Source organism: Protobothrops mucrosquamatus, unplaced genomic scaffold (genome assembly GCF_001527695.2).
Source record: "Protobothrops mucrosquamatus isolate PMUCROS unplaced genomic scaffold, P.Mucros_1.0 scaffold_205, whole genome shotgun sequence".
NCBI lineage: Eukaryota > Metazoa > Chordata > Lepidosauria > Squamata > Viperidae > Protobothrops > Protobothrops mucrosquamatus.
Window position 1 is genome coordinate 80,292 of NW_015386281.1, and position 19,378 is coordinate 99,669.

A 19,378-nucleotide genomic window follows, 5' to 3' on the forward strand; every position below is an offset into this window, starting at 1 on the left:
TTTCAGAGTTCTCCTTCCTCTTGACCTGTTCACTCTTTGTGCATTTGATTTACAATGTCATTCGTTCACTTCAATAAACTTCTTTTGTACTGTTGTTCAGTTTTATACCTGATGCACATTCATCCAGCCCTCATCTGTTCTTTATCCTATTTCTTCTCCCTTTACCACATAGGCTTCTGAAGTACTCCACTGCAACTGTGTTCATACTTGTATTTCTCACAACACACACAACTCTCACTTCTAGAAACACTCTCACATAATGTGCAAATGAGCAGAATCAGGCTGATATGCCCGGTTATTTTCTCTTCTTATAAAGTCATTCCTTACTGGAGATCACACATACAATATATTTCTATTAGTGTTTATATTTCTTAACATCTCTTCATTAATTCTCTGTTCTTTAATGAAAATTCTGCAAAGGGACACACATTCATCAACTTGCTCTTTGCTGCCATTTATGTATAACTTGTAATTGCTCACTTTATTTTTCCTATCGAACAGTATTATCTTGGTCTTTCATGCAAGATATATGATTCTTATTGCATCATACAATATAATCTAACATTTAATAATAATAATAATAATGATAAAGTTGGAAGGGACCTTGGAGGTCATCTAGTCCAACCCCCTGCTCAGGCAGGAAACCCTATACCATTTCAGACAAATGGCTGTCCAGTTTCTTCTTAAAAACTTCCAGTGTTGGAGCATTCACCGCTTCTGGAGGCAGGTTGTTCCACTGGCTAATTGTTCTCACTGTCAGGAAGTTTCTCCTTAGTTCTAGGTTGCTTCTCTCTTTGGTTAGTTTCCACCCGTTGTTTCTTGTCCTGCCTTCAGGCGCTTTGGAGAATAGCTTGGCTCCCTCTTCTTTGTGGCAGCCCCTGAGATATTGGAACACTGCTATCATGTCCCCCCTCGTCCTTCTCTTCATTAAACTAGACATACTCAATTCCAGCAACCGTTCCTTATATGTTTTAGCCTCCAGTCCCCTAATCATCTTTGTTGCTCTTCTCTGTACTCTTTCTAGAGTCTGAACATCTTTTTTACATCGTGGTGACCAAAACTGGATGCAGTATTCCAAGTGTGGCCTTACCAAGGCATTGTAAAGTGGTATTAATACTTCACGTGATCTTGATTCTATCCCTCTGTTAATGCAGCCCAGCACTGTGTTGGCCTTTTGGGCAGCTGCAGCACACTGCTGGCTCATATTTAAGTGATTGTCTACTAGGACTCCGAGATCCCTCTCACAGTTACTACTATTGAGCAAGGTGCCACCTATACTATAGCTGTGCATTTGGTTTTTCTTGCCTAAATGTAGAACCTTACTTTTTTCACCATTGAATTTCATTTTGTTAGATAGCGCCCAGTGTTCAAGTCTGTCCAGATCCTGCTGCACATTATTTGGGTTCTCAGACAACAATGCAACATCATCGGTATATAATGTATATGTATTTCTCCATTACCAACCAACATACTTTTAAGACAGCTGTTCCTTATAAACTTATACATAAATACATTAAACAACCTTGTCTTACTAACTGCTCCTATTTGCTGGGCATTTCATCTATTTTTTTAAGCATACTTTATTTCAACCATAGATTACTTATACATCCAATAGGATTTTAAACAAACTAACCTCCCCACAGTCTTTCCATTTACTCTTCCTGATTTTCTCTCTGTATGGAGGAGCAAGCATTATTTCATTCATCGGGCATAGGAGAAATCTTCGGGCACACATTAACACGTTGTAAGTCACTCCATGACTTAATGTTTCTTCTGTTACACTAGCTATACCTGCAGCTTTGCCGTTTTTGACAATCACCCATTTATAATGGCCTTTTTATAATTTTTTCTTGAACACTAATATTTAAAGCATCGGCTTCATTTCTAGTCTTGAAATCACTATTGTTCCTATTATAAACCTCTCTAAAACACTCTACCCAGCTTTCCCTCAGTTGCGTTTCATCACTTTTATTTTTAATTCCATTCACTCTTCTGAAAGCTCCTTCTTTAACCCTCTTCACCCACTTCCAAAACAACAGTTTATCTCCATCTCATGGCAAGTTCTTTTTTTAGTTTCTCTTAACTGTTCCTTGCTCTTTTCAGCTATATTCTTACATCCTCCTTTTCACAGCAGTCTCTCTTTTTTGTGTACTTCCCCCCCCATCTACAGCCTATTTTCATTCCTCTCCAGCATAAAACATGTATTTCATATTTTCCATTAGTATAATTCCATAAGATTATTCTGTGGTTTTCATAATAGAATTCTTTTCACTGTGTGGCAAGAGATTTCACACCCTATTTTCTTAGCTCCTTTTCTTTTGTGCTTTTTCTTCAATATTCACTCTTGACAGACTAAAAACTGATGTATCTCACATACAACGTATTTCAACAAAATGAATATGCACGCAACTTTATCAAAAAGTCCCTGAGCACTCAACCCAATACAGCACAACCACACAAACCCTAAAAAGAATTACACTGATATACATCAAGAATATATCAGAAACTACCAAGACTACTACACCCACATGGAAACTGCATTGTACATAAACCAACTAAAGCCCTTCAAAAATCCTAACAGGGCTGTGGAGTCGGTAGATAAATGTTCCGACTCCGACTCCTCAGTTTTTTGTACTTCCGACTCCTCTGTATTAATAAGCTAACAATAGGAGTTTACAAGTTTTTATAGCCGAATGACAGCAGTTTTTCCAATGGTTTACAGCTTCAGTCTTGAACTATTGACCCTCCATTCCCTTCACTTATACAAGTGTCTCTAGTCCTGCAAAAAACATATTTACTTAATCCCTTATCAGTGAGAGGCTAGGTTACCCATGGGCGCTGCGTTCCCTGTAACAGCAGAACACAACACTATGGAAAGTATAAGTATTGCNGTGCCATATAGTGAAGCACATGAAAAGCATGCTTCTTCACGGTCACTTAACGTGTTCGTTTTGCGGTTACGTGAGGCACTGCATGCATTGGTCTTTATTCTTACAGTAGAGAAGTCATTAATTATAACTTTTTGTGAATTGGGACATTTAAACTTGCTTTTTTTTTTAATTCCAATCTAAATTTAGTAGGAGTCGGAGTATTGTTTGCTGACTCCGACTCCAGGTACCCAAAATTTACTCCGACTCCGACTCCTCGACTCCGACTCCACAGCCCTGCATCCTAAGCAGACCAAAAGACCAAACAACCCCAGAAGAAAAAACAGGAGTCATCTGCAACACACAGTGTAACGGCTGCAACAACCCCTATGTGGGACAAACAGGCAGAAAACTGGCAGAACGCATCCACAAACACCAACGAGCAGTCAGAAGACATGATGAAAATTCCTACATTTCACAACATACAGACAGATTTAACCATAGTTTCAGTTGGGAAAATGTGACCATCCTAGACCAAGCCAAGTTCAAAAACACTAATTTCTAGAAGCGTGGCTCAAATCAGCCATCAATAGACATATAGACATTAACAACATGAGACTATCACCCAGCCCAAAAAGAAACAAAAAGACTCAAGCACCTCTCCCCCAGCAATCAGCATCCAGATCAGCATAGTTTAATTCCATGTGTTATGAAATTAACTCCAAGGTTAACATCAGATCAACAATCAAGCAAACAATACCCCAGTCAAAAAACTGCCAAAGAGCCAACAGTAAACAGACCAACCAAAGAATCTCTAAGACCACGCCCACCAACACTGACAGGCAAGCCACTAGAATATAAACTGACAGCAAACCCCATTTATAAAGAACTGATGCTGTTACCTAGTCTGGGTAATGAAATGTCTGTAAGAAAATAAGCAAGCTCAGAGAGCACCAAGGACCCCTAATTCCTCACATTTAAAACCTCCCATAATAGATAAGAGATTTCACTCATTCTCTAAACCTTTCAGCATAAATAATCAAATCCATCGTGCTTCCTTATTCATTTTCATTCTTTTAAATTATGCTTAAATCATGTATTTCAAACAAGATCTTTTCCTAACCAGATATTCACTAACCGTTCTCATTTATACTCGGATCTCTGAATGGTCATAACTTTTTCTATAATATCTTATCTTGTTCCTACCCATCCATTTACGTCAATGGTTCTCAACCTGTGGGTCGGGACCCCATTTGGGGTCAATCGACCATTTCACGGGGGTCGCCAAGCAAGGCTGTCCGCCATTTTTTTTGTCCGCCATTTTTTTCCCCCTTTTCCGGCGGGTGCCTTACCTCCCTTGGGCTGGGCCAGCTGGTGGTCGGCCTGCTCTGTCTCTGCCGCTTGCCAGCTACGCCTCGGCTGGCACAGGGAGCGGAACCACGCATGCACGGCACTCCCGGGCAGGGAAAGTCCTCGACTTACGACCGGTTGGGTAGTCCTCGACTTATGACCGATTTAGTCCTCGACTTACGACCGGTTTAGTCCTCGACTTACGACCGGTTGGGGTCGCGGCATTAAAAAGGTTGAGAACCACTGATTTACGTCATCCAGAGAATTTTTCTCTTGGATTACACTTGTTCAGATATTGAACAATTTTCCTTAAATTGATATTTGATTTTTCCACTGGAACATAAGATGCAACTACAGTATCATTAACCTACAAATTATTAGTTTTGTATATAGTCACAACAACCTATATTACAACAATTCGAACTTTCTGATTTGCATTGTAGGCCTTCTATTCATATCTAAAATTCCAGCTATATTTCTCTCAATAAATTTATCAATTCCTCTCCATCGGATCATATCACTTTTATTCATATATATTATATTGCTCCCTTTTAAATTTCAGAGACGTGCAATATACTGGTATATATTAATTTATGGTCATTACAATATATTTCTCCTACATTAAAAGTTACAATCTGTGTTCTAATCAAAACCAGATTGGGCCACAGATACTGATCTCCACTACTCATCATGGTTTTAGTTAACTAAAGATCGTATAATACTACTGGTATCAAAAAAAATATACAGTAGGGTACACAAACTTGTAACTAAATAAATATGAAATGGTCACATGCCAAAAATATGTTGATTTGTCCACCCCGTTGATTCTTTTTAGGATTGCATGAAGAGTCACGTGAAATTCAGGTAGTCCTCGACTTACAGCAGTTCATTTAGTGACAGCTCAAAGTTACAACGGCACTGAAAAAAAGTGACTTATGACCGTTTTTCACACTTACAACATTGCAGCATCCCCATGGTCACGTGTTCAAAGTTCAGACCCATGGCAACTGGCTCATATTTATGACGGTTGCAGTGTCCCGGGATCATGCGATCACCTTTTGTAACCTTCAGACAAGCAAAGTCAATGGGGAAGCCAGATTCACTTAACAACTGCGGCAAGAAGGATCGCAAAGTGGGACGAAACTCACTTAACAAATGTCTCAGAGACAGAAATTTTGAGCTCAGTTGTGGTGGTAAGTCGAGGACTACCTGTATTTAGAAAAGAGCCATGCATAGGCTACAGAGGTTTTCCTTAAAAGCCCCACTTCTTTACACACCCAATTTGTCTGAGATCTGCTAAAAAGAACCATACCATTAGTGTCGTGGTTCCGACAGATGAAACTCTTCAAAGAACTTCGAGGCATTGTTTACCTTAAAAGAATCTTTATTTGAGACGCATAGCATCGGCACTAACACAATCGAAGCCAAAAACTGGATTCCCCTCCCCTGAGCACATAGTATCAAAGCACAATTCACTCCTCCAATTAACAGTCATGAATCACATTCTCCAATTAGTTTGAAATGCAGTCTTTCTCTCCAGTTCTCCAGCCCCCCAATTCTTATCATCTCTTATTTCAATAACCTTGGTTCACACATTAGGTTCAGTATTATTATGTCTAGCTAAACTCTCATGCACATTCCTCTCCCCAGCATCATCTAACTCTAACTCTAAGAGTAAAACATAAGAAGAAAGTGGTTGCATCTCCATCTGTTATCAAAGCAAAAACATCCGATGTTAGCAGCCTTGACAATTAGTTTTTGCGTAGTACACTTTGAGGAATAACTCAAGAAGAAAGAGCAGAAAGGACCTATTTGGGTTAAAATTTAGCTACTGTCCCAAACCTTATCACCCTAGAACTGTATTTAAATGGGACAGCTTCATTAGCTTGCATCCTAAATCCTCTTATAACTACCTAGCCAAACACAGGAGGTTGAAAGTTGCTTTCGATTGTTTTGCATCTTGCCTTGATTTTGCCCTGCTATTTTCTTTGTATTGTAATGTATGCATGTAAAATAGCTGTGGGCAATGGGCAGTCCCTCACAACTCTTTAGGGTCTGTTCCATGCTACTCCAAGGTACCATTCAGTTGGCTAAAGTATCGCAGCCCTTTCTTCACAGTTACGAGAGAAATTCTATATCAATGCTCGGAGGAAAATAATGCAATTTTACGCAAAGTATCATTCTTCAGTACTGAGGAGCTGTTTGCAGATATGCAATGATTACTGAAAATGTACCAGCCCTTGAGGAATGGGAGAAGGACCAATTATTTTCCCAGCCGCATTACGGTGTTTCAGAAGCTTCTGAACTTGCCTCACAATTAAAAGACTAAAAATTGTGAATTTGTTTTTAAAACTAAAAAAAAAAAAAAACTTTATTGGGTGATCCCAAGAATTCTGTCCTCCAGAACTAAAAATGCTTTAAAATGTGTTGGACTAGTCTAGTTTTCTTGAGAGGAATGGAAATAAGTTTTAAAATTCACTATTTGGACCAAGAACCTGTTGACTCAAAGTTAGTGGGGTTTATTGAAGGCCACATCCAAAAAGCCTATGATGGGGGAGTTAAGGGTGAAGGGAAAGCACAAAATGGATATTGAGGGTCTGATGGTGACATTTGGACTGACTGTTTTGCACCTTTAAATCACATCCTTTTGTGTGAAGGATGTCTTGATATCTTGCTGGTATAAATAAATTGAGAACGCCTGACTATTGTGCTCAATATAACCAAAAAGGGCAACTATCTGTGTTCTTTGTTGCAGTGTTTATTTTTTTATTTATTAGAACTCTGGTTACTTGCACAGAGTTCCCAATAAAATACATAATAATCACGTCACTGGTGTTTCAAGGAACCTACTAAATTTACTGCTAGCTATGCAAAAGTTCCCAAGTTTTTCTTTATAAAGTCCCCAGAAGAAGCTTCAACATTCACTTTCTGAAGCACTACTATGAGACAGAGAAATTTTTATTCTTTTAAGAAAAGTTTTTATGTGGATGAAATATGAGACTATTATTTAAGTAGTACAATTTTTCTGTGTAACTTTATATAGATGGTAGACTGCTTATTTTGATTGAAACAAACTTACTTTCTTCTCTATCTACCCATCCACAAGCATATGCAGCATGCACACATGTACAGACATACACACCCTGGACCTATTTATACTCTCATTTTAGGACAATACTACACATATTTATCTTGAATTCATAAGCAGTGATACAAGAATATAGACAAAATGTTTGTCTTTCCAAATATGTTCGTGTGTGTTGGTTTATGCATGTAGGTTTATATGTGTGTGTGTGTGTGTATACACACAAATTTCAAATTTAATGAGGGTTTTACATGAAACAAATTTCTAGAATTCTATGCAAGGGCACCTTAATGTCAAACTATGGCATGATGAAAATCTGAAAAATGCAATTTGTTCCAAAGAAACTAAAGTGCTGATTACGGAAAAAAGTACCTTACCTGTCCTTATAATTGATCACTGTATCAATTATGGCGTTCATTTGCTTTGTCAATTTAGGTGGATTGGGTGACAATTTTTCAGCTGGGGGCCTTCCTCTCCTCTTTTTTGCCTTCTCGCCGTCTTCTTTGCCCGAATCCTTGTCCACATTTCTTCTCCTTTTACGTTTTTTAAGCCGAACCTCCTCTTCCATTTCTTCCAAGTTGCCGTCTTCAATTGCCTATTAATTAGGAAAACAGGAAAATATACACAGATTTGTAAAGATGCACAGAATAAATATATACTAAATGAAGTCTAAATGGTACAAAGAACTTTGTAGTGTTTATGAGCTGAACAGTTTGCAAGTTCAAGTTGAACAAAAGAATTTTAGGGATCATCAACCGTCTTTAGAAACACAGCGATACCATTGTTCGTAAGTAGTCTGATTGTAGAGAGAAAGGCCAACCCCAAAAGACATTTGTTGCTACAAGAGTACACACTCAATTAAGTAATGATCCATTGTATTCTTTAAAACAATTACATTCAGACATCATTTTAAAGATATTTTTATATATAGGGCAATTTTAACAAAGCAAAACAAAAATTCCTTCAAAATATATTCACACACATTCCTCTTTTCGCAAAGGAGTTTACAAACAGAATTTCAAACAATGTCTCCATATTATACATCTAAAGCAACGTGTTTCCTTAATACAATGCCTACTCACAATGCAGAAGTAGTAAACAATGCATTGCTTGATACCTAAAGAATAACAGCATTATGGGGTGAAGAAGAAACAACACAATTCAAACACATTAAAGGCAACATATACTAGTTTAAAATTTACCTGCAAACATGAACCTTAAATGACAGCCAACAACACTATACAATGACAGAATGAAAAATGCTGCAAAACCAGATCTGATTTAAAAGAAATTGTTCAGACTCTCAGAAATATATGTAACAATCAGGGAATCTGAACTTTAAAAATAAAAAATAAACAAAAAATAAACAGAAGAAAAAAAAATCAGATGTGGGTAGTTCTGTTTTACAAACAGCTTAAAATTAACAAGGTGTTGGAGAAAAAGAAAGAAAGAAAAATACAACCCTTCTTTTAAAAAATAAATTACATCAGCCTTTATGATGCTTTCTCAAATCATAAATGTTGACACTCTCCTTTCTGCTCCCCTATAATAACTAAGATACATGCAAATGTGAATCAATCCTTTCTCTGAGCTGAAACAGCTCTAATCGTAAGGCAATTACCTTCATTTTTCCACAGCACCAAACATGGCTAATATTTATGATCATGTGAGTGTAACAATCAATATACAAAGAGTGATTACATCCCAGACACAATTCCTTTCACTGGGTTATGTTGCTTGCAAAACATTTTGTGAATAAACCTGGTACATCAGACAAAACAGGCTGGCATGTTAAAAATGCCAGGGAAATTTCAGTCTCTGTTTCTTATTCATCCTTCGATGTGCAAATCCAACGAACAAACATGAACACAGAATCCTGAGGGAGAGACGCTAACCCAGGCCTTAATAATCAAAAGACAATTTCCACCATGCTTCCACAGCGTTCAGCAAACCACTATGAAGCAGCTTAAGATCTGATGAGTTAGGTGGGAGAAAAGAGAATATGAATATGAATATATCTATACATATATATGTGTATATATATATCTGCACACAAATTCATTAATATTCATTTGGCTAAAGCAGGACACCCACTACACATCACAGCAGCTCCCGAAGATTATGCAAAAAAAAAAAAAACTGTTCTGCAAATCTTGGAAGCTACAAATTCTATTAATAAATACAGCATGCAGGGCTGTCAACAGTTAATGTTATTGCTTCTCCTTAAGCACTCATTTGTACACAGAAAAACACAGAGAACATCAGCTTTTGATGTGTTACACACCTACACATGCCTGCCGATGTAGTTCTACTGAATCTTCAAGACGGCAATGAAAAAGGATATTTACCTTACCACTATCAGCAGGCCGGCTATCGGAAATCACAGTTAGTGGGGATAAAATTAACAAGCCAGCAAAGCAGCGAGCTGCTAGTCTCTTCATCAGCTGATCAGGAAAAAAAAGAGAGCTGGGGAAAGGCTATGTTTTCATATACAAGTAATTTTATTTTACTGAAAAGGCAACACTGAAAGGAATGTAGATACTCAAATCTGCCGTTTCATTCTACTACCTACCACAAGGCCCAAAGCCTTCTCCCTTCAAGCCTCTTTAATATTGACAACTACTTATCATATTTTCCCATTATTATTCCAGGAATACAAATAGAAATTATTTTTCGGCAGAGTAGTTATTTGATTCCTGGAAGCATTTTAATTATAGTATCAATATTTTAAAAACCCAGATATATAAATATATATATATTTTAAAAAAGTGAAACAGTGAAGTCTGTATTTTAAAGCTATATTGCATCCAAGACTGCTTCATTATTCATAGCTAATTTAAATTTACTGGGATTGATTTAAATACCAATTCCCTCCCCCCCTATTTTTTCTAGCCTTCCTGGTTTAACATCCTTTTGGAAATGATTTTTTAAAATTAAACGAATCAAACGATCTATTTTTCTCTCTCTCTGCTCACAGATAAGCATATACCACTGGTCTAATAATTTCCACATACCACACCGGCTTGAATTTGCCTTTCAATATTTTTTTGTAAAAACAATATTGCAATGGAGATTACAGATTTTCATAAATATATCCATTATACGTTTTTGTGTGTTTTATAATTTTGTGAATAGCAGACAAAGGCTGCTAAATTATGAAGCATGATTTTTTTAAAAAAAAAAATAAATCAACAATTTTAATGAAAAATATATTCTCAGCATTTTGTGAAAGATTTGTGAAAATTCATAGTTACCAAATTAAAGTTCTGATGTACCAAGTGTATAATTTTAATCAGATGAAGTGATTTGTATGATTTGTATAATGTATTGTGATTTGTATTAATTACGTGAACAGTCAATTTAAACCTTTTAAAATGGACAAAATGTAAATGAGCATATGTAGTCTTTCTAATGTGACACCATTTCGTGTATTTCATAGTCTGCAAACCCTATATTTTATTAATAAGTCTCAGCAGAATCTACACTATTCCCCTGAAATAGATGCCATTGTACCTGATTACAAATTTCTACAAAATAGATGCTACAGTACACAATTACAAATTTTTAATAACACTAGCTTTCCAACCAGCACACTTTGAGCAAGTGCCTACAGTAACACTTCCTTCTTCTCAAAATCTTTCCGAGATCATTTAATATAGTTCTCCAAAGCAGACTCTACTGATATATAAGACTGACAATGCTGGATTTCACTAACATTAATGAAACCAGTCCTAGAACTACTTATACCTGATACAATGATATGTAACCAACATCAGTAAAACACAGTTGCAGCATACTTCCCAGTTTTACTGTTTCAGTGTAATACAAAGAAATAAAGCAGTAAAAAAGCAGCAAACCACCACTAATTTACTTTTGATTGGAAAGTGATGGAAACTGCCATTTGAATTGTTTCATTTAAGCTCAAAAAATGTCTGTAGTTGTAGAAAGCAATTGGTTGCAAGTACTAACCCAACCCTTCCCTAAACCCCTTCCCTTCCTTTTACATCAGCAGCGTTTTTGTTAAAATGGGGAGGCAAAAATAGGTGACACAAACACATATTACTAAATTCATCTCTCTGTTTACCTAACTTTATTCCCACAATAGCAAATCTCACAAAGTTGGTTGGTTAGTTGACAGAAAGTTAAGGGACCCCAAATCACATAGTGCAGTGATGGGGAACCTTTTAGAGACCGAGTGCCCAAACTGCAACCCAAAACCCACTTATGCATCGTCGGGTGCCAGGTAGGTGTGGCCCATTGGGTGGGTGTGGCCCACTGGGTGGGCGTGGCTGCGGTGGTAACGGCAGACTGGGTGGGACTAAAAAGTTCAATCAATCAATTCTAACTTTGCAAGATCTTTTTTTTGCCGCAAGAAGTTGAAATTGACTGATTGAACCTTTTTTTTTTTTTGTACACGGTGGCGGAGGCCTAAAGCGAAAAGGTTTTATAAAGCCCAGCTGGGCCAAGGACTGGGGCGATGGCACGCGTGCCCATAGAGAGGGCTCTGCGTGCCGCCTCTGGCACCCGTGCCATAGGTTCGCCACCACTGACATAGTGCTATGTTGAAACTTGAACCTGACTCTCCTTTGCCCAATTAATTCCACTACTCTGCCACGCTGGTTTTTAGTATAATTAGATTAATTCATATATATTTTTTAAATAAAGTAATCAAAAGCAAAAATCCAAAATCTTTCACATTTATGAACTGCTAGGAGCCTATCAGCTCTTTCAGGCAGACCAGGTCAAAAAATTCCACAAAGACTATCAAAATTCTACTTTATTGCCGCAGAGTACAATAAGAGAATCTTGGATGTCTGATAAAGTTTTTTTTTCTCTTTCTCTCCCCAAAGTAAATCAGGGTAAATCTTGAGTTTCTTCCTTTTATACCTTCTAAAATCTTTCAAGCAATTAAATCACTCCCCATCTTGCTCACTATACAACACCACAACTTATTTATGTTAGATATGCAAAAGACACTTCCAAAAATAGGGAATATGTTCCCTTGTGATCTGAATAAAGTCCCCAACCTCTGTTTTAAATCTATGCATTTTTAATTGAATTTTGCAACATAGTATTAATTTAGTCTACATGTATTTTATATATCTAGGTGTTTACAATATCATCATGAGAGTAAAAAGAGTGGAAATGGAAATGGGTTGGTCACATAGCAAGAAGAACTCATGGCAGGTGGACCAAGGCAGTCACAGAATGGATCCCACTTAATTAAAAAGCGTCCACGAAAGAGACCTAAAACAAGATGGACTGACGACCTCAGCAAGTATTGCGGGCCCAATTCGCAAAAGAAAGCTTAGGACCTTATAGGTTGGAAACACGCAGAAGAGGCCTTCACATCCTGCAGTGGATAGACAATGGCTAAAATGAGGGTGATGATGATATATCTAGGTAGACAATGTATTTTAATTATTTTGCTATCTTTTAAAAATATTTATTAGATGGTAGCACGCCTCTATGTGAGTATAAATAATCAATTGATAGTCTAATAAAACTGCAAATATTTTCCTGAAAGTATACATGATTTGTGATTAGAGTATTTGTTATGTGATTATTATTATTTGAAATTTTCTCAGATTATTGCATCGTTGTACAGTCAGCCACATGTTTAGATTGCATTGGTCATTTTTATCAACCTATAGTATTATTATCACCACCAGCAGCAGCATGCTATCTTTCTCATAGTTAATGTACCATAAGACATATACAAGTTGTTTTGATTCCATAAGCATATACGGGTATCATCAAGTGAAGAAATTTTGCATCTGTTTCCTTGTAAATCAAATTTCTAAGGCAGCCCAATTCCATAAGGACTCTGGGTGATGTACAGCATTAAAAATAGTTTTACTTTGTTGTTCGAAGGCTAAGCACACACTTTTCACATAAATCTCCCAAGTGCAATCCCTGGTTTCTCCAGAGTAGGGGCAAGAAAGACTGATTTCTTCAGAATAAACTGCAAGAAATCTTATTAGTTCAGCAATGAAGGGAGGGATAGCCCTGAAGTAGGCAGACCACAATTTAAGTTTTTAAAAGGCAGCTTCCTATGTGCCTAAGGGATGACAGGAATCACAACTGTTAGCCAAGCTGCAAGCCGCTATTTTTCAAATCATTTTGGATTCATTATATCTGGAATGTTGCCATGTAGGTCAATTCTGCTTATTTGGCAAGTAAAAACACTGCTTTGTGCTTATGTGCATATGTCCTAACTTCTTTTTTATTTTAATAGCTAGCATTTCTTTGTCTTGTATTCAGCCTCTGAAAAAGCCACCTTTTTAAAGACAGGGTTACAATTTTGTTGAAATTCTCCCCATATCAATCACGCAGTCTACTTCAAGCAGCTGATCAACCTCAAGCAAGTAAGTCCCAGATGTTCCATCACAGAACACAACTGTCAGGAAAGAGCATTTAGGAATATTCCAAACAACAAAGATTCTCTGAAGAATTAAAACATCTGGTGAGATAAGGATAGAAATCTTCATGGCTCATTGCAAATGTTCATTTCAGGGCCTATTTTTGGATTTCAGGATTGTTTAGCAGGGATAAGAAAATGGAAATACAGAAAGAATGCCTTTTCAAACTTCTAGGGATATACAGATAGCCCTCGACTTACCATCACAATTGAGGCCCAAAGATTCTGTTGCTAAGTGAGAGTTGTTAAGTGAGTTTTGCCCCATTTTACGACCTTTCTTGCCACAGTTGTTAAATGAACCACTGCAGCTGCTAAGTTAATAACATGGTTGTCAGGTGAATCTGGCTTCCCCATTGAGTTTGCTTGTTAAAAAGTCGCAAAAGGGGATCACCTGACCTCAGGACACTGCAACCGTCATAAATATGAGTCAGTTGCCAAGCACCTGAATTTTGATCATATGTCCACAGCAATCCTGCAGTGGTCGTAAGTGTGAAAAAAGGTCTTAAGTCACTTTTTTTCAGCACCGTTGTAACTTCAAATGGTCACTAAACAAACTGTTGTAAATTGAAGGCTATCTGTATTTATTCATTTCTTCAATAACTCATATTGTATTAATGGTTCTTTATATCACAAGAAATTGCATCCAGTTAAGAGATGTAACTTATTACACATGGTATAGTCCAAAATCCAAGCAGAAATATTTGCAATGCAGACAATACAAATACCATCCTGTATCTTTCCCCAAAAGCTTCTTTGTTCACCTTTGAGCAACTATGTGAACTACTTGAAAACTACTGAACTTAACTGCAGTAAGGAAACTTCTTCCTGGATCAAATTATTATTCATCAGCACAATCATTTATTACAGCTAACAAAAATTTCTTCCCATCAGCAATACAACAAATGGACTATCTAAAGGCAAGAGAAAGGTTTCTTTATATTTGCATCCCTATACAAACACACACACACACACACACACACACATATAAAAGAAGGGAATTAATATGAAAATATATGAATTTGGAAACACTCTTGCCTGACTCTCCCTGCCTAAAGAAGATGTGACACATGTTTACATCCTCTGGTCACTCTGGAGCTCTACATTCTTGTGCAGAACAAAAGAAATGGGAAAATATTCCTCCAATCCTAATTTATCATTCCTTTATCCCTTTAAATTAATGAAGGGGCAAAGTCCCTAACAGAATGAGTATGTTAAAAAGTAAAGGTAAACTCGTACTCCATCAGCTCAAATGTCTCCTTCTCAATCATCCTGTACAGTTCTTCAACACCACTCAATGTAAAGTTCCACTCAATTTAAAGTTAGATGAGCAAGTTTCTACCATTAAACTCAAAACCTCAAAGGTCAACAATTTTAATAGTACCTGGTAGGGAGATACCCCCAATTACTTGTTCACCCCAAAGGGCAATTTCACTTTATTCTTCAGTTTGTATTCTTGTATCTTATAATTAATACTGAAAAGAATAAGTTTTACGTACCCTTAACCACTGTTTCTCTGTCAAAGCGTCACTGTAGTCCACATCCCTACGTTGACGGGACCCTCTCCCAAATATTTTTTCCTCCTCCTCTTCACACGTAAGCCTTTCAACTTCAGCATCGTCTTTGATGATCCAAGATGGCAACTCGTCTTCCTCCATCAAGCGCGGTTTGCGTTTTGGATTTCGAGCATCCTCCCTGCGCCTATCCAAGTCCATTCGCTGCAGATGTAATAAATATGATATTTAAGAAAGGGGATAGCAAAACGAATGCTTGCAGAATGTACTGGCTTTTTATTTTCTCAATAAAATTATCTGCCATGACAAACCTGATTTCTGCAATACCATGAACTAGAAATATTTGCTGAACAGGAAATCCAATTAAACATCCACTCTTAGAAGCATATATTAAGTATAGTAAGCTATATGTACACCAGCTATTCTAATACTGGATTTTAGCCAAAATGGAATCACCAAGAAACAAGAGGGAGTTATCAGCATGTCTGAGAAATAAAGTTTGCGGAAATACAAAGACCCTCCAACAACAAATTTACTTATTTGTATATATTAATAGTTTTAAGTATCAGTTCTTCCACAATAATCTTTTTTTGAAGTAATATCAAAACTAAGGGCTACTACAGCTTTTGCTATCGCCAAGTGTCACAATACCGAGCTTTTCAGCCAGCAGTTCTATAACTTCTATAAATTCCAAGTAAATTAGGCTACAATTTAGTACTGTAGTACACCAACTGTATTTCTTAGCTTTCCTTTTTCTGATTCATCAATTTAGCTGATGCCCAATTTGGCAATAAATGAAAATTGGGAATTCTGTTCTTCCAGTTAGGTGCAAGGCAGAGGGATTTTGTGTGCACACATTTCTGCCTATGCTCAAATTAGTGTTACATACTAACTACCAGAACACAATATGAAAAATCATATGGATATATTCTATTCTAACCATTGTGAAATAATTATAGTCACAGAATTTCAGCCTAGACAATGGAATTATACTTTCAAGTCCTTGTGTACTTCCTGCAGCATATTTTACAGAGAATTTTGACTCAATTACTTTTAATCAGCAAAATAACCAGCACAGAGACCACACTGCACACAAACTCTTAATGAGTGTCATTGCCATAAGATGTAAATTACAGAATGTTATTCTTCTACTGACATTTCTATAGCAATACGACAAATGATGAGCTTAGCTTTAAATGTTTTTAATTACATCCATTCCTGAAATGTTTGAGAGTAATATCAATCACCCAGCCTATGACATAGATCAATTATAGCTTGACATTTTCATTAATAATGAAGGTGAGAGACTCTTTTATTTCAAGGAAAAGTATTTATTCAAAACACTATGGTAATATTACACATATTACTTTTGTTCTATTAAAGATAAGACTTTTTAACCCATGTGTGTGCAAGGATCAGTGCACTGGGATCATATTGGTATCCTAAAATTGTATCCAATTCATTTTCTCCTTTCTACCTTAATACTGGCCTTTTAAAAGAAAATAGAGGGGACTTGGGGAGGGAGATGTTATATGATTATAAGAGTTCACAGTAGGACACATGAAAGAGGAAGGTATCTCGAATAATTTTGTGGAAAAAGAAGACTAACTAACTGTAACTTAATGTGAAAATGGGCCAAAACTCCCTGTATGGTTATAGGCTGATATTATTAGGCTATACAGGCTTCTATATACATCCCAAGTCCATTTTTAATTAACCCTAAAAGTATGTTCTTGACTTCTGACTAATCTATCAGTCTTAAAATATTTCCTGTATTTATAACTAATAAAAAATCCATAAACATTAGGTCTCTAATCATATAGGGAAGTGATGGCGAACCTTTTAGAGACCGAGTGCCCAAAAACTGGCCCTGCCCCCACTCCACCCCCTGCCCCGCCCCCACTCTGCCCAACCCCCGCCCCACCTGCCCACAGGACCACTCACCGCCTCCAGGCCCGCCGCAGATTGCCCAGGCAGCCCAGCAGCACTATGGCAGCCACACCCTCTGCCTGCGCCCTGCAGCATCAACTGCATGATGGGGCGTAAGGGCAGAGTCTTGTCTACGCTGCCTGGTTGCTATGTTCTTGGCTGCGCTGCTCTGTGTGGGCCATGCTCGGGGGTGACTCTCCTTCAGGGGGGCTGCTGGAGAGGAGGGAGTCGCGGGGGGAGGCAAGGCTGGGGCAACGGCACGTGTGCCTACAGAGAGGGCTCCGAGTGCCACCTCTGGCACCCGTGCCATAGGTTCGCCACCACTGATATAGGGCCTTCATTTTTAAAAGTATTTTATTACTGTCAATGTTATTATTATGTTGGAACGTTCTTTTAGTCTGCATGTTTTTAATAGTGCTATGATAAATTTAGTAAACAAAAAAGTAAATAGATAACAAACACTCTTCAAAGGAGTCTATAGTTTCTCTACTGTTGCTACCTCTTGCTTTCATTTCCTCGGATCAAGATCTGTCACTAAGATCTATGAGAAAGACTAAAAGGCAGTCAACAAACAGAACAGGTGAAGAAGAGGGACCACTTGGATTAGCAGCAAGTATCACAGCAGCCTCTTGTGGCACACACAGAGAAATGCATTTCAAGACTAGTTATTAATCTAATAGAGATATTAGTGTTTTTAATCCAATAAATGTTGCATTTCAGTCAGATTTTGTAGAAATACATAAAACAATTAGTAATTTAATTTATGCTGACTGATACATATTGAAAAATAGCACGATCTATTCATTTGTTTCTTTTCAACTTGGTTAATGTATAGCTCCAAAATTCACAGATGGATGAATTATAATTTTGCTAGTTAAATGATGTTTCAGTCTATTCTGTGTTGAAATGCTAGAAATTGCATCCACACTTATTATTTAACATAACGCAGCAGTTATAAAGTTTGATTATGGAAATGGATATCTTAGAAAAGTCATAAAGATGCAATTTGTTAGAGTGTCCTTTTATTTCATACATTCCTAAGTGTTAGGGATTTCACAATGTTCTGCCTTAATGAATTCATCCCTAGGCTAAAAAGTGAGCTATAAAAGTTATCAAGGCAACAATTCTACCAACAATTAGAAACATGCATCACTACCATGAAAAGTTCAAATTCCTCTTCATTTCGTGCAATCATTTGATTCAGAGTCTCATCATCAGGAACTTCATCTTCTTCCTAAAGATGGAAACAAAAACGTTTACAATTTTTCTTTCTTTCATTCAATTATGTCTGATTCTCAGAAACCGCCTGCGCAGTTTTCTTGGCAAAGGTTTGCAGAAGTGGTTTGCCATTGTCCTCCTTCCTATGTTTGAGAGAAAGTGACCCATGGTCATCCAGCTGGTTTTGTGCCTAAGACGGGACTAGAACTCACAGTCTCCCACTTTACTAGTCTGATGCCTTAACCATTACACCAAACTGTCCCTCTGTTAGAAAAACCCATTAGAGAGAGTCTGCCATATTAGAGAATATAAGCATGTGCATATATATAGGTAGTCCTCAGGTTACAATAGCAATTGGGACTGGAGTTGCTCTTGCTAAGTGATGTAGTCATAAAGGGCAACATCATGTGACTGCTGTGGTTAACTCCAAAATACATAGGTCATTAACTGGGATGTAGCCAGAGAACCACATAAGGAGCATGAGGATGTTGCAGGCGTATGGATGGGATACAGAGACTGGGCACAGGCTGGAGTTGGAAGGAGTGGGTGCATGTCTGAAGGAGCGGGTACATGTGAGTGCAGGAAGGAGGGCACGGATAAGTCTGAGCACAGGGAGGCTGAGGGAAGGAGGCCATGCTGAGAAAAAAGCCCAGGTGGTGGTGGGACTTATCAGATTTGCAACTTTCCTGCTGCCTTCCCCATTGACCTGTGATAAGCCAGCAGGGAGGGTTGCAAATGTCAATCACTTGACTATGGGATGCTGCAATCATTCTAAATGGGAGCTGGTTGCCAAATCGTGACCACAGGTGTGCCTAGATGGTCAGAACTTCAAGGACCCATCATAAATACCATTCGTTCAGCACTGCTGCAACTCTGAATGTTAAGCGAGCGCTACTTCTTTGTTTTACATCACAAATGGCCAATATTTTAAGTGTTTGATGCAGCTTCAATTCAGTCAATGTCTTTTGACTGCATTTTTATTTACAGCTACAAAACT

The 19,378-nt window shown here is 37.6% G+C and overlaps 1 protein-coding gene across 1 annotated transcript in view; it reads right to left on the reverse strand.

Moving 5' to 3' along the window:
- The window catches only part of SMARCA2 (SWI/SNF related, matrix associated, actin dependent regulator of chromatin, subfamily a, member 2), a 109,941-nt gene that overhangs the window by 13,173 nt on the left and 77,390 nt on the right, over positions 1 to 19,378 (reverse strand). Inside the window, exons 27-29 of the mRNA XM_015826093.2 lie at positions 18,320 to 18,397; positions 15,220 to 15,438; positions 7,680 to 7,897 (exon numbers count right to left, since the gene is read on the reverse strand). Coding sequence (XP_015681579.1) covers positions 7,680 to 7,897; positions 15,220 to 15,438; positions 18,320 to 18,397 — 515 coding nt within the window. The remainder of the gene's footprint in view (positions 1 to 7,679; positions 7,898 to 15,219; positions 15,439 to 18,319; positions 18,398 to 19,378) is intronic.